The sequence below is a fragment of the Staurois parvus genome, unplaced genomic scaffold, assembly GCF_062004578.1.
Source record: "Staurois parvus isolate SC_StPar_1 unplaced genomic scaffold, SC_StPar_1.0 ptg000346l, whole genome shotgun sequence".
NCBI classification, from domain to species: domain Eukaryota; kingdom Metazoa; phylum Chordata; class Amphibia; order Anura; family Ranidae; genus Staurois; species Staurois parvus.
In genome coordinates this window covers 1,178,434-1,193,404 of record NW_028318142.1, presented here as the reverse complement: position 1 = coordinate 1,193,404, position 14,971 = coordinate 1,178,434, and the positions used below count along the sequence as shown (strand labels likewise).

General features: G+C 41.6%; 1 protein-coding gene across 2 annotated transcripts in view; it reads left to right on the top strand.

The window, feature by feature from the left end:
* LOC149456877 (putative glutamate receptor) overlaps positions 1-14,971 on the top strand; it is a 74,066-nt gene that overhangs the window by 35,821 nt on the left and 23,274 nt on the right. For both annotated transcript variants that reach the window (XM_089684341.1, XM_089684342.1), the window contains exons 3-6: positions 5,100-5,131; positions 5,407-5,457; positions 5,728-5,910; positions 11,203-11,429. In XM_089684341.1, the coding sequence (XP_089540467.1) occupies positions 5,100-5,131; positions 5,407-5,457; positions 5,728-5,910; positions 11,203-11,429 (493 nt within the window). The remainder of the gene's footprint in view (positions 1-5,099; positions 5,132-5,406; positions 5,458-5,727; positions 5,911-11,202; positions 11,430-14,971) is intronic.

Genomic DNA, 14,971 nt, shown 5'->3' with positions numbered 1-14,971 from the left:
ACTGGCAAGTTAGTCATTAATGTATGTCTAGTTAGTAGATGCATAATGGATGATCTTTTTACAAATTCACTAACAAGACCAAGGATTCCTTTTACAAAAGAGATAATATTGTGTATTTTTAAGAAGCATGTGCAGTATTTTGAGTTGTTATAGCTGGGTTTACCTTATAATATTTGTATCTCTACCCTCTTGAGGGCTGCTGATTTTTGGGTCCCTTTTTTTTCCATGCACAGCCAGGCAACATGCTTTTTCCACTCATGCATCCAAAGTCAGTAAACAGTCCATGAGCTGAGTTTTTCTTGTTTTATTAGGGGTTAACAACTTGGATGGTGTCTAGGGGTATATGGGATGACCAATGGAACTAAAACAACTTGGAGGACAACTTCTTAGGTAAAAAAAGGTAAAAATTCAGCAAAAAGCACAAAAGATTAGATCCTGGACTCTCTACTCCTTCAGGAGCAGCTCTTGTCTTTTGAAGAAATCTGCACAGTCTTTACTAAGAGCCATTGGTCCCCTAAATGAACTTCTTCATACCCCATATGAAAATCTCCTCATCCACCTGGCTGTCATGAGAGTATCCTAGGGTAAGGGATTCCAAGACACGCATAGGAATGATGTCCCAGGGAGAACTAGTTGGGTATTACACCTGACCGTTGTCTCCCTTGTAGGTCCAGGGGATGTAGAAGTACTCGCACTGTCCTGTTCCTGTAGTTGTAAAAGTAAAGCTGCTTTCAGGCCTTACAGTGGGCTGGCTTCTTCCCCTGTTGACAGGCTGTCCTTTCTTGTAGACTGTGGAACAATGGAGGTCCCTCTTTCCAGCTCCCAGCCTGTAGGTAGATCACCCTCCTCTGGGGCCTCCTCCCAGGCTCTACACCAGCGGTACTTCCTCACGCCATCTTCCACTTGACTCCCCCGCTTGCCAGGCTCTGTCATATTTAAGGGATGACCTACCAACCATGCCAGGCCTCCTTCCTGGGGATTGGCCAGACTCCCCTAAGTGTGCAGTTCAACCCCACCTCACCCCCTCCCACTGCTTCTAGCAACTTCTCCAAGTCTCTAGAGTAGGGGGAGGTTCAGTATCAGAGAAATGACCTGCAGAGCCCTCCAGCATTAATCTGAAGTTACCTTACTGACTCTTGCTGATTTTACGTAGCTATATTTTTTTCAAGCTAGCTCCTTAGACTTTTTGTCACTATAGTGATATATATAGTTAAATATAGTGATATGTAGATTAACCACTATTGTTTCCAATGAGTCATCTGACCAACAGACTTGCATTGTGTGAAGGGGCAGTAAAGCATAACCATTGTGTAACACTGCAAAGCAGCAATCAGTGCATGTGCATGTACTATGTAAACTGGACTTACCCAAGTACATATAATTACAAATAAAAAGATTATTTTAAGCAACTCTGTCACCCAAAAAAAAATAGAAAACTGAGGTACTAAAATGTACCAGACTCTTGCCCATGACTCTAGTCTTCCAGTTACAACTACCACTAAGATATTTAGGTATTTCAGATGCCCGCATCACACTCCATCTGGCTCTTAAAGTATAAGTTAACCCTTACCTTTGTAAAACAACGCATTCAGTTTAAAATAAAAATGAAAGACAAACCATCTGAGTATGCACATATAAAAAATTATAAATACCTTTTTTTTTTTCTTTTTAATAATCACATATTCTCTGTTCTCAGCTGCATAAGGGGCTTAAGGAAGTGGGGGTGGAGAAGCAGCAGTACTCTGATCTTCTCAGTGAATGACTGCGCAGGGGGTGTGTCAGCACAAGTCTTTGTCATTGGAGGAGAGGCAGACTGCTCCCAGCACAGTCAGAAAACTGACCACGCTGGGATGTGCTCTCAAGCTTACAGTGGTCAGTTTGAAATAGGAAAGCAGGGGGACTGGCAGGAGCACCAAGAATTTCACAGAAAGTAAGCAATACCAAGAGAAAAGGATACTTTTTTAATGCAAGTACATGATACAACAGGCACATATCAGGAATATGAAATGTCGGGGTAACATATTCTTTAACCTCCCTGGAGGTATTCCCGAGTGTAGCTCGGGGTAAAGTTTCAGCACCACAAGCGGTAACCCCGAGCTACACTCGGGAATACATTGCAGCGCTGCTTCAGGATCTCTCCTCTTCACTTACCTTGTCCTTTGCTCCCGCTATGTCCCCCCTGCAGTGTCCCCGGCAATGTCCTCTGGCTGATGCCGGCATCTGTCTTCTGGGTTCCGTTCCCTGCGACGTCAGGACGTACGGGGATGGAACAGCGGGAAATTTAAAAATGTGAAAAAGTGACATTCACTAAATACACTAAAATCACATAGTAAAACATTACTGTATCAAACCATTTCACATACATTGTGTCCCGAGTGCTTTGTCCTGTGCCCTGCCTGCATTTTTACCGTTCTTTCTGCTTGGAAACTGAGAAACGTCCATGGCGTCCAAAAAGCGTCCCTTTAGGTCAAAAGTGGTTTTCGACCAGCTAGAAAACAGCGATAGTAAATTAGAACCACTTGCAGAATTGAGTGATAATAATTTGTGGGGAAATGTGTCATCAGACACTGAAAATGATTTTGCGTCTTTGCTCAGTGATATGCAAACTTGACGCTAAATTTCAAATTTTTGTGTTTTTGGTTTGATTATATTATTTAATAAAATTTTATTATTAGTATATTATTATTTTTTATGATTATTTATTACATTATAATTTATGATTTTGTGTTTCAAATTTTAACATACTCGGGATATTTACTAGACTCTTGTTCAGACAGATTTCAGTGAGTTATTCCTAAAAATTACAGGCTTCAATAAAAAAACAACATATTTCCATGCAAAAAAATGTACCGCTTTGAGCATAGAAATACTGACATAGCAGACCGCTAGGGAGGCTATGTAACTAGCACTGTCCTGGAGCTCTTCTAGGACACACTAGTGATGTAGAAAGCCTATAGGTAGAATTGCAGCACATAGCTAGGGATCCAGGTATCCAACCTATCCAGAAATGTTGGATGCTGAAGACTGTAGTGGTGCCTGTAGCTCTGCAAGAGAACAAAGATTGGAGTCATGGGCGGTGAGACTGGAAAGAAATGATGAAATGATCTTTCACTGCTCTTTCTTCAATAATCTGAAAGTGACATCATTATTGCAATTTTTAAGAAACCACTATGGTGTGTAGCGAAAGCTTGCGGAGTTGAACTATGCCACAGCAGTGTAATATTTTATAACACCTCCTAATAATTTATGCTACTATAAAGGGTGACAGTGGCAATAAAAACCAGATAAAGGTTTTGCCATCTTCATCCTGAGAGGCCATGGGACATCTGACAATTTCAATAGAGATACTAGTTTTCTTGAAAGAAGATCCAGCTGGAATTCAGTTTGTCTGGAAAAGGCCTTTTATGTAATAAAGTACTTTGAAAAAGGTAACAAGACAATGCATTCTCTGAATGGTCATCTCCAGCTGAGACTCAGAAAAGAGTCTTGTTTTACACTGCTTCCAAGCCAAGCCAAAGATTTCATGAAAGAGAACTCTGAAAGAAAATGAGGTTAATAGAAATGAAGTTGGGAAGAATTTTTTATTATGGTGTTACATAATGCATAATAATAATTACAAAATTACATAATGAAAATAATGCAGCCTTTTTTATGGTGTGGCCTTATTGCTAGTAAAGAATTACACATTTGGCATTCTTTTAATGTTTTTATTAAAAATATTTGCAGATACCAAAGTATTGGGTTAAGCTAAACTAACTAGGCTAGGTTTGTAAAGACAAGCAGTAGTAGATTGTACTTGAAAGTGATCGATGGAAATAGCGTTTTCAGGAGAGTTCAGTAATAGTACTTCAATATGTCTCACAGTACGATTTCTGTGATCACAGGCTCTCAAGTAGATTTTTCTATGTCATGTAAGTTTTATTTATTGTTTTATTAATTTTTTGGGTGTAAATTTATTCTTTCTGTCTGTAGAGCTCTTTCAGTCTAAGTCCCACGCTGCAGTTACTGTTAGCTGCAATGCCACTCAAGCCCCCTTAGTTGGGAGGGTAAAATGGTAGCCCTGGGGGATTTAGTGTGGGTTGTGTTTTCAGATAGATCCCAGGAGAGTAGGACCTTAGTTTGTCGGGAGAGCTCTGTATCTAAAGGACCATGTGAGCAGCTCAAGAACTCAGTGCGAAGAAAGAGACTGTACAACCCCTATACTGTGGACATTAGAGGTTGTTGAAAATAATGGTTAAATGTAAGCCTGGAAGTATAGATAAGTAATTGGACTTTATCTAAATACAAGGTGGTTAGTCTGCTAACAGTCCGCGTTCCTGCAGTGTGGTGTATTAGGGTTTCCCTTTTCCTGATCTAAACCAAAAGCCCAGGGACTATGGCTTCCTGATGACCTTTATATTGCAGTAGGGACAGAACCCTGGAGCTACCAGGATTAGAGAGGCCTCTTGAAGCACATTTCCCATTGACAGCATTGGAGCTGTGAAAAGTGAGTCCTGAGTTATGTCTTTTGGGTCTCTGAACCCCATAACTGGAAGACTAAGGAAGAGTCCCCTATGAGTGAAAGAAAGCAGTTAAGCCTGTGGACTGACTTAGAGTGGTTCTATTCTCACCCCATGCAGGAAAAAAGAAAAGGGTCACTTAGCACAACCCCAGCTGCAACTTTGCTTTGGTCTCCCGCTGCTCCGTTCAGCTACCAGAAGCCACGTGAAATACCTAGCAATTCTTGATATGAGCAAGCATGTATCACCCCCCCCCCCACACACACACACACACACACCACCACCACCATTGCCACCACCATGTGACAGTACTAACTGGATCAGCTCTGTCACATGATAGCCAGCAAGGAATCCATAGCCCTCTGTAAGCTCCAACAAGCCAGTCTGGTGCTTCTACAAGGCCTTCTCCCTCCAGTCCTGGCAGCTGAATGGAGTGACACAAAAGTAATTAAAGGTGTGGATATGCTTCTTCAGAGGGGTAGAGCTTAAATTAAGCTTTCTTTTAATGCCTCTTTAAAATACTTTAATTGTTTCTGCCTAGAAGAACTAAAAAAGTCTCAATTTTAAATAACAAATATACATATTTATTTTGTTTTAAAGATGGAGAAGAAAATAGCAGAGCTTTGTTGAAGGTAAGTTTAAAAATTAATTACTTTTTAAAGTGCAACCTCAGACAAATTGTATTTGTTTGGGTAGTAGAGGCAAGGGTTAGAACTCCTATTGTGTCTTTACTCTTATGTTAAATTTGGGAAGATTTCTCCTTATATACCAGCCCAGCTGGCTGGAGGACACTTTGGATTGCTGTAGGACACTACTAGTGTACATGGCCAGACATCTTCCCCATTTTTTTTAGTGAAAGCATGCCAACATGTCAGTTTTTGTGATTGTCATTTTGTTTACATTACAGGAAAGAACAAAACGTCAAATTCCAAAAACTCTGACTGTCACCACAATTTTGGTAAAATAAATTTTAATTTACTTAATCATTGATACTCTTTCAGTGTGGATATGAAACAAATATGTATGTACAGTATTTTATTTTATAATGACTGTATATGTTTTCTGTGTTTATTATGTGTTTAGAATTATGTCTTTTTTAGTCAGATGTTTATCTGTTTATATTTAATAATGCCATTTTTTTTTAATGATTTTTTTTTTTCTTTTTATGCTTTTTGGCTGAGACTGAAAATCTAAAACATTAATGCATTGGAATTTTTTGGGAATACAGGAGAAGCCTTTTGCTATGAAGACAGAATCAGATGCTTTGGAAGGATATGCCATTGATTTTCTCTCTGAACTTGCTCAGTCCCTGGGATTTAATTACACTTTACATATAGTGAAGGATGGAAAATATGGAGCCAAAGACCAGGAAGGAAACTGGAATGGAATGGTGGGAGAAATCATTCGAAAGGTGAGTCGATGCTGGAAAACAATAACAAAATTGAAGCCTCACACCTCTTTAATCCTTATTTTTAAAAAATCTTTATTGAATTTGATGTGGCAGAGATGCTCAAATCTGTTGATTTGTTATTAACCTAGAAGAATGAATTTCTAAGCACTCTTGCTAAAATGGATGTCTTACTGATCAACTTTTTTTAAAAAAAAAGCACTTTTATTTGTTTCCAATCCTACTATGGTCTACCATGGTGGTATCCAAACTGTGGGCCTTTGCTTGCCATTATCAGAACGTTGGGACACTATTCTTTCCACTGATACAAAGTATTATACCTCCCACTGACAATATGGATAATGCACTATTCTCCCACTGGCACCAATAATGGGGCACTATTTCTCTCACTGACACCAACGATGGGGCACTACTCCTCGCACTGATACCATCGAGGGGGAAATATTCTTCCTATTGACACCACTGATGGGACACTACTCCTCCAACTGACACCAACAGTGGGGTATAATTCCTCCCACTGACACCAAAGATGGGGCACCATTCCTTCCACTGACACCAACGATAGGACACTTTTCCTCTCACTAATACCAATGATGGGGCAATATTCCTCCTACTGACCACAGGCACTATATAATTTGTTTTACTCCCACTGACCACAAAACCTAAGCATTGTTTACTCTCATTGATGGTGTGGCATTTTCTACTCAATGGCCACAGACTGCTCTCCTCCTCCCCATTTAAGTCTGAAGGACAATAAACTGGCACTTTGTTTAGGACGTTTGGATAAACTCTATTCTAGCACATATGCATCACTTACTTTGAATACTGTCCTTTGTAAGTAAAAGCAACACATTTATGCTGCTGCTGCTTCAGCAGCTTCTGACACAATGGCCCTCTCAAGCAAATGATATACTGTAGTTGAGAAACCACGTTTTACTTATACAGTTGCAAGAAAAAGTATGTGAACCCCTTGGGATTACGTGGAGTTGTGCATGAATTGGGCATAAAATGTGCTCTGAACGTCATCTAAGTCACAACAATAGAAGAACACAGTCTGCTGAACATAATACTACACAAACATTAGATGTTGTCATGGTTTAATTGCACATAACATGTAAACATTTACAGTGCAGGGAGGAAAAAGTATGTGAGGCCCTAGCTTAATGACCTCTCCCAGAGCTAATTGGAGCCAGGAGTGAGCCAACCTTGACTCCAATCAGTGTGATGATATTGGATGTGTTGCTGACAGCTGTCCTGCCCTTAAAAAACACACACCTGTTTTGGGTTTACTGGTTTCAAGAAGCACTGTCTGATGTGAACCATGCCTCGCAGAAAAGAGCTCTCAGAAGACCTACGATCAAGAATTGTTGACTTGCATGAAGCTGGAAAAGGTTACAAAAGTATCCCCAAAAGCCTTGACGTTCATGTGTCCACGGTAAGACAGACTGTCTACAAATGGAGAAAGTTTAGCACTGTTGCTACTCTCCCTAGGCGTGGTCGTCCTGTAAAAATGACTGCAAGAGCACAGCCCAGAATGCTGCATGAGGTAAAGAAGAATCCCAGAGTGTCAGCTAAAGACCTACAGAAATCTCTGGCACATGCTAACATTTTTGTTGACACATCTACAATAAGGAAAACATTAAACAAGAATGGAGTACATGGGAGGACACCACGGAGGAAGCCATTGCTGTCCAAAAAGAATATTGCAGCACGTTTGAAGTTTGCAAAAGAGTATCTGGATGTTCCACAGCACTACTGGCAAAATATACTGTGGACAGATGAAACCAAGATTGAGTTGTTTGGGAAGAACACACAACACTATGTGTGGAGAAAAAAAGGCACAGCACACAAACATCAAAACCTCATCCCCACTGTAAAACATGGCGGAGGGAGCATCATGGTTTGAGGCTGCTTTGCTGCCTCAGGGCCTGGACGGATTGTTGTCATTGAAGGGAAAATGAATTGCAGAGTTTATCAAGACATTTTGCAGGAAACCATACGACCATCTGTCCGCCAACTGAAGCTCCGCAGAGGATGGGTGATGCAACAGGACAATGACCCAAAGCATACAAGTAATTCAACAAAACAATGGCTGCAACAGCACAGAATACGCCTTCTGGTGTGGCCAAGTCAGAGTCCTGACTTCAACCCGATTGAAATGCTGTGGCATGACCTTAAGAGAGCGATTCACACCGGCCATCCCAAGAATATTGCTACACTGAAACAGTTTTGTGAAGAGGAGTGGTCCAAAATTACTCCAGATCGTTGTGCAGGTCTGATCTGCAACTACAGGAAACGTTTGGTTGAGGTTATTGCTGCCAAAGGAGGGTCAACCAGTTATTAAGTCCAAAGGTTCACATACTTTTTCCTCCCTGCACTGTGAATGTTTACATGTTATGTTCAATTTAACCATGGCAACATCTAATGTTTGTGTAGTATTATGTTCAGCAGACTGTGTTCTTCTATTGTTGTGACTTAGATGACGTTCAGAGCACATTTTATTCCCAATTCATGCAAAACTCCACGTAATCCCAAGGGGTTCACATACTTTTTCTTCCAACAGTAGGTGGCATCATAGGTAAATACAATTAAAAAATTAGAAAAATAATCTTTTATCCAAGTTGGAGGGTTCCTTTTAATTCTATAAAACTTCTGTATACATTGCTAGCAATGTATTTCTTGGTCCTACTTTCAATGCAGCACATTGTTTGTTTGGAAACTTCGACATTTCCGATTCACTAATGGGGGTTAAAAAGGTGAACTGGCAAGTCAGTGAGGCTCTGTAGCCAGTGGGACCTTATACACAGGCAATTGTCACAGTGACCGATGTATTTCACAGCTTCCTAGGAGTATTTGAAGCTACAGACCCAGATGCTTCTTGACATTTCTATAATGTGATCAGACAGCTATGCCTAGTAATTATGTCACTGAGAATCAAACTTCATCATAAGCCACCCCTTGGGAAAAACAGTCTCCTGGAGCAATGGGAGACTATATAAAAGTTTTTTTTTATGCCGTCATCAACAAATCACCTTATCTTAGTTTATGTGATTGATTTATGCAAGGTGAGAAATTTAAAGGGCTTAAGATAAGCGTACATCTCATAACACATATTTATAAATGTTGCCATCTTGCAACTTATAAGAAAATATACCCTGTAAAAACAGGAAAGGTTTGGGGTGTTATTAAAGTGGTTGTAAAGGCAGAAGGGGTTTATCTGTATGCATTCTGTGCAGCATCCACCCTAAGCCCCCCTTATTCTCACCTGAGCCTGATCTTGATCCAGCAATGTGCATGAGAGCAGAGGTTCTCCCTCCTCATTGGCTGAGACATTCTCAATCACAGCAGTGAGGAGGGAGAGGGGGATGGGGCTGAGCCTTATGGAGGTGACTTGGTAGTGAGCCGGTACCAGTGCCCTCAGAGAGGGCTGCTTGCACTGAGGGCACTCGGCGGGGGGGAGGAGCCAGAAGTGCTGGCGAGGGACCCAAGAAGAGGAGGCTCAAGGCTGCTCTGTGCATAACCATTCCACAGAGCAGGTAGGTATTACATGTTTCTTATTTTTAAAAATTGAGCTACTTTAAGGGCTATACCATCCAAAAGTAAAATTTTAGTTATAGGTGGAGCCTGATGGGCTGAGTCAGCCTTTAGCCTCTTATATGCCTTGGATAAACAAACAATTAGACCTCCCTCCATAATTCCCAACTCTTTTTCTATCCACCTTGGGGATTTGGGGTGTTGTGGCCCACCTTCATGTGTTCTAGAACTTCATGTTGTTTTCTGTTTTACATAAAAGGAGTAAAAAATACAATAGGAGAGAGGACCGAGCATGCACATCCTGAAACTCAAGTGGCATGGAGTGCCTATGAGATATAAGAAACTCTCAGGTGGTTTGAATCTCCAGCATCTACGAAAGGAAATGTCAGTTTTGAGTTGACTGACCCTTAAACTCATTCATGTAACCCCTTTTCTGATCTTTATAGCTGAACTACAGTATGTTTCTATGACCCATTTTTACTTGCTGTTATTACCAGTCCAGGGTCTAACTCCTCTGATCTTCAGAACTGTACTGTGGGGAGGGAGGTTCTAACAGAATATTGTGATGTGGACATTTCCCATTTGCTTAGCCAGAATTCATTCAAATGGTCCTGCGCTGATTACAATGTGGGCTTGATGACGTCAGCATGAAGGGGTGGCAACAAGACCAGTTGGTTGCATGCAGAACAGATTCAGTCACCTTCCTGAAACTTTCCAAAGTGTGGCTATAGTATCTAGCAAGCATATAGTTGTGCAATTTGCATCTGTGCAACATTTGGGAGTCCAATGTGCAATGTTTTACAGGGTTCCTCTGTAACAATCTACTCCCACTTGCTGGTGTCTAGTCTTAGTCTTTGTTTTGTTTTTTTAAAGTGGTATTAAACCCAAAAGCAAACATTTATTGTATTGCAGCTTACCAATTCTTAGCTGTGATGGCTGTATTAGTTTTGTTACTTAGGCTTTCTTTCTTGTATTTTCATCTGGTGATTCAGCCAGTGTCTCTGCTGTTTTACCAAACTTCAAGTTCTTCAGCAGCATGTATCAGCTTACGCGGATGAGACCATCCTATTACCACTGGCAGGGGTGATTAAAAATGATCAGCTTTTATTTATTCATGTAAGAACTTTATCCTAAAAGGAACACAAATATTTGCTGTAACTGTTTATAATGTGTTAGCTGAAATTTGGCTTCAATTTGTTATTGTATTCAAATCTGCTAACACATTTAACACTCCCCTCCCCCCTCCCCAGATTATTAATGCTGCTGTCTGTTGTCCCTCCTGTACTCGTTCCTCCAGAGTTGTATCTCACTAATACAGGAGGTGTGTTACTGGTCAGATCACCAGGGGGAAACGTCAAAGAAAAAAGAACTGATGCAACACCACATCTAATGATTGGTAAGCTGCAATATAATAAATTTTTGGTTTTGGGTTTAACTCAACAAAAACAGAGAGTTTCCAAAAAGAACTCAGTTGAGCTCTACTAAAGCTAACCTACCCGTAACATTTGGCTGTTGTGTTTTAAACACTAAAAGGCCTCCCAAAGCACTTTACTGGTCTGTCATTGAGATAGGTAGTGGGAGGTGGGGGGCCAAGGGGCACCTTCCTAGTTAAAGGTTTTATGTGCATAATGGAGTATTACAGCTTCCATTGCTCCTAGGCCACTTCTGAAGCTATGTTTGGGCATGTCTGGATGTCTGTATTTCAATCCTGCTACCAGGTTATACCCCACGACGTGATCCAGTTTTTTCTTTATCTTCCAGGAAGCCGATTTGGCCATAGCACCTTTGACAATTACTACTGTGAGGGAGAATGCCATATCCTTCACCAAACCCTTCATGCAGACCGGGATTGGAGTACTCCTAAAGAAAGATACAGCCGCTGAGGGCTCATACCTGTTTGGTTTTCTGAGCCCATTCAGCAAGGAATTGTGGATAGGAATCATTATATCCTATGTTATCACCAGCCTGTGCCTGTTTCTTGTTGGAAGGTAAGAATGGGTTGGTGTAACTAAAAAATATGTAACCGCTGCCATGTGTTCCTCTTTCAAATAGGTTCCTTATGTTGTAAATTGTCCAATGCCCCTATGCCCCACAAAATCCATCGTCAACCTTAGAGGGAGCCTATGAAGCACCTCTTGCAGGAAAGGTGTCATCCCATCTTTTTCAGACATTATGAAAACTGTGATATGATGGTGATATTTTCACTTTTATCAAAGTTATAGCCCAACTGAACTTTTAAAACAATTTAAATACTTACCAAATGTATGAAAACAAAAGCTGCGCAAAGTCTTGCACTTTTGTTTTCATTAAAAAAAAAAATCAGTCTCAGTAGAAAAGGCTGTGCCCTGTTAGCATGGTGCAGAAGGGGAACCTTGCTCATACTCTCTATGAGAAAGTAGTAGTTTCTTTGCAGAGGTCCAATACACGCCCTGCTCTGTCACAGCCAGAGCTCTCCAGTCAGCACCGTGCTTTGCTGATTGCAGAGCTCCATTTCTGACTCAATAGGGGGCATGTTAGGCCTCAGCAGAAAGACCACTGGTTCCAAACAGGGAGAAAGGTTCCCATTATGCATCTGTTGGCAGGAGACATGCTTTGTGGCTGTTCTAGAAAGAAAAGACCATCAATACACTGAACACCTTTGGTTTTGATGCACCTGGAATGTATTTAGCTGATTTACGCAAAATGTTCATTTGGGGGTTTTTTTAAATAACACCTGAATGTGTACGGACTTGCCTTTGGAATAAACGGGCCACATGGTGCACTTGCACAGTAGGATCTAAACTTTAGCTGGGAATTTAATTTGCAAAGATTGTATGGCAGGAGTGGGGATAAAGGTAAATAGTTACCTTACATAGGATGGAAATGGTAACCACTCAGATTATTTATACCTAGCATTATTAGTAAGGTACACTTGGGCAGAACAGGTCACACAACAATGAAATACAAAATGTTACACAGGCTAGGCAAAACAAACGCCAAATTAAACTCTTGCTTTATAAAAAAAAAAATTTTGTTACATATATATGCAAAGACTAATGGCATGCCAAGGCACGTATAAAAAGTATTATGGTAGCTGGCTGGGGAAACATTTACAGGACAACATCACAAAATGTTATGTCCTCTTAAGTCAGTATGTTGCCTAGTGTAGCACTCTTCAGGGGCAGGTGGAGTACCCCAGAGAAAGGGAGGGCTGACCTCAGGGTGTAGTCCTCAGGCAATAGTACAAAAAATGTGTGTAGATGGGCTCCAGTCGCTTTTACTTGCAAACAAGAGTTTATTAGCTCACACTCAAACTCCAGGAGAGAGGGGTAGAGAGTTCAGAACACCCATTATTGACCAGTAGCAGTAGCCTCTCGTAGCAACCAGGTGGTCTTTTAGCAGCAGCAGCTTTTGTGTTCCCTGCCCCCATGCCTTCTCAGCCTCTTTGCAAGTCCCCCCTCCATAGGATCCTAAGTTTCAGTCAGCTATGGCACTCCATCTCAAGGCATCACTTCTCCTTTCCAAGGCTCCCTCACACCAGGACCTCAAGCAACAGGACACTGAACAGGCAGGCTCCTTCTGCTCCCAGGCCTCTGCTCCAAGCACACGTGAAGGCCTCCTCCACCCCAGGCCTAGTTACTCAAATATTTACATCATCCTCCAGCATGAATCCGTGTTAATAAACTTCCTTTTGGTTGGCTGAAAGAAATACAATATATTGCCAAATGTGTTGGGACACCCCTCCAAATCATTGGATTCAGGTGTTCCAATCACCTCCATGGCCACATGTATAAAATCAAGCACATAGGCATGCAGACTGCTTCTACAAACATTTGTGAAAGAATGGGTCACTGTCAGGAGCTCAGTGAATTCAAGCATGGCACTGTGAAGTGGTAGGCCACGTAAAATGGCAGAGCAGGGTTAGTGCATGCTGGAGCGCACAGTGCGCAGAAGTCACCAACTGTCTGCAGAGGTAATAGCTAAAGACCTCCAAACTTCATGTGGCCTTCAGTTTAGCACAGCAACAGTGCATAGAGAGCTTCATGGAATGGGTTTTCATGGCCAAACAGCTGCATCCAAGCCTTATGTCATCAAGTCCAATGCAAAGCATCGGATGCAGTGGTGTAAAACATGTCACCACTGGACTCTAGAGAAGTGGAGACATATTCTCTGGAGTGACAAATCACGCTTCTCTGTCTGGCAATCTGATGGACATGTCTGTGTTTGGCGGTTGCCAGGAGAATAGTACTTGCCTCACTGCATTGTGCCAAGTGTAAAGTTTGGTGGAGGGGGGATTATGGTGTGGGGATGTTTTTCAGGGGTTGGGCTTGGCCCCTTAGCTCCAGTGAAGGGAACTCTTAAGGCGTCAGCATACAAGACATTTTGGACAATTTCATGCTTCCAACTTTGTGGGAACAGTTTGGGGATGGCCCCTTCCTGTTCCAACATGACTGCACACCAGTGCACAAAGCAAGGTTCATACAGACATGGATGAGTGCGTTTGGGGTGGAGGAACCAATAGAACACATCTGGGATGAATTCGAGCAGAGACTGCGAGCCAGGCCTTCTCATCCGACATCAGTGCCTGACCTCAGAAGTGCACTTCTGGAAGAATGGTCAAACATTCCCATAGACACCCTCCTAAACCCTTGTTGACAGCCTTCCCAGAAGAGTTGAAGCTGTTACAGTTGCAAAGGGTGGGCCAAGTCAATATTGAACCCTACGGGCTAAGACTGGGATGCCATTAAAGTTCATGTGCGTGTAAAGGCAGGGGTCCCAATGGCAATGTAGTATATATGTATATTCATAACTCAGTTTTACTGCAGTATCTCATATGTTTGTCTGAGATACCAGTGACACCTACTGGCAGGAGACAGAAACCACAGCTCCACTGAATTTAGGGGACAGCAAATGAACAAATAGACTATAAATCAATTGGTTATGTTATGAAGAGGGAGGGGTTCTGTAGTCCAGCAGAGATGAACTGGGCAGGGTCAACAACACCACTTGGGATTTTTTAGTGCAACATTGTTAGCTTACTTTAGGAAGTTATGAGCTCACTAGATTTCTGCCGTGACCTAAAGTAAGTTTCTGTACGAGGCGCTGTCAATCACAGCTGTGGAGGTGGAGGAGAGGCCTGGCTTTGGCTTTTATTCCCTTTCATGTTTGCTGTGTATTTGGCGGTCTGAATGGCTGCCTGTAGATTTGTAGTACAGAGTAGGATCACACACATTGCAGAGACTCACACAGGACTCCATATGTCCCAGCAAGATGGGCACAGCAAGAACAGGACTATATTGGCACAACCAAGGGACAATTGAAAAAGAAAGGAAATTCCAAGGAGGGAATTAAAAAAAAAATCTAATGCATGTGAAATATGTTTTTATGTGATGTAGAAATAATTGACTTTAATACCACTTTCAGCAATTATATACATATAAACTATGTTGGCAGTGGTGTATTTAGATTTTGTGCTGCCCTAGTCAACAGAAAAATTGGTGCCCAGCGCAGAGAGAGCCTGACAACCCGAGAGAGCCTTCTACTACCTCTG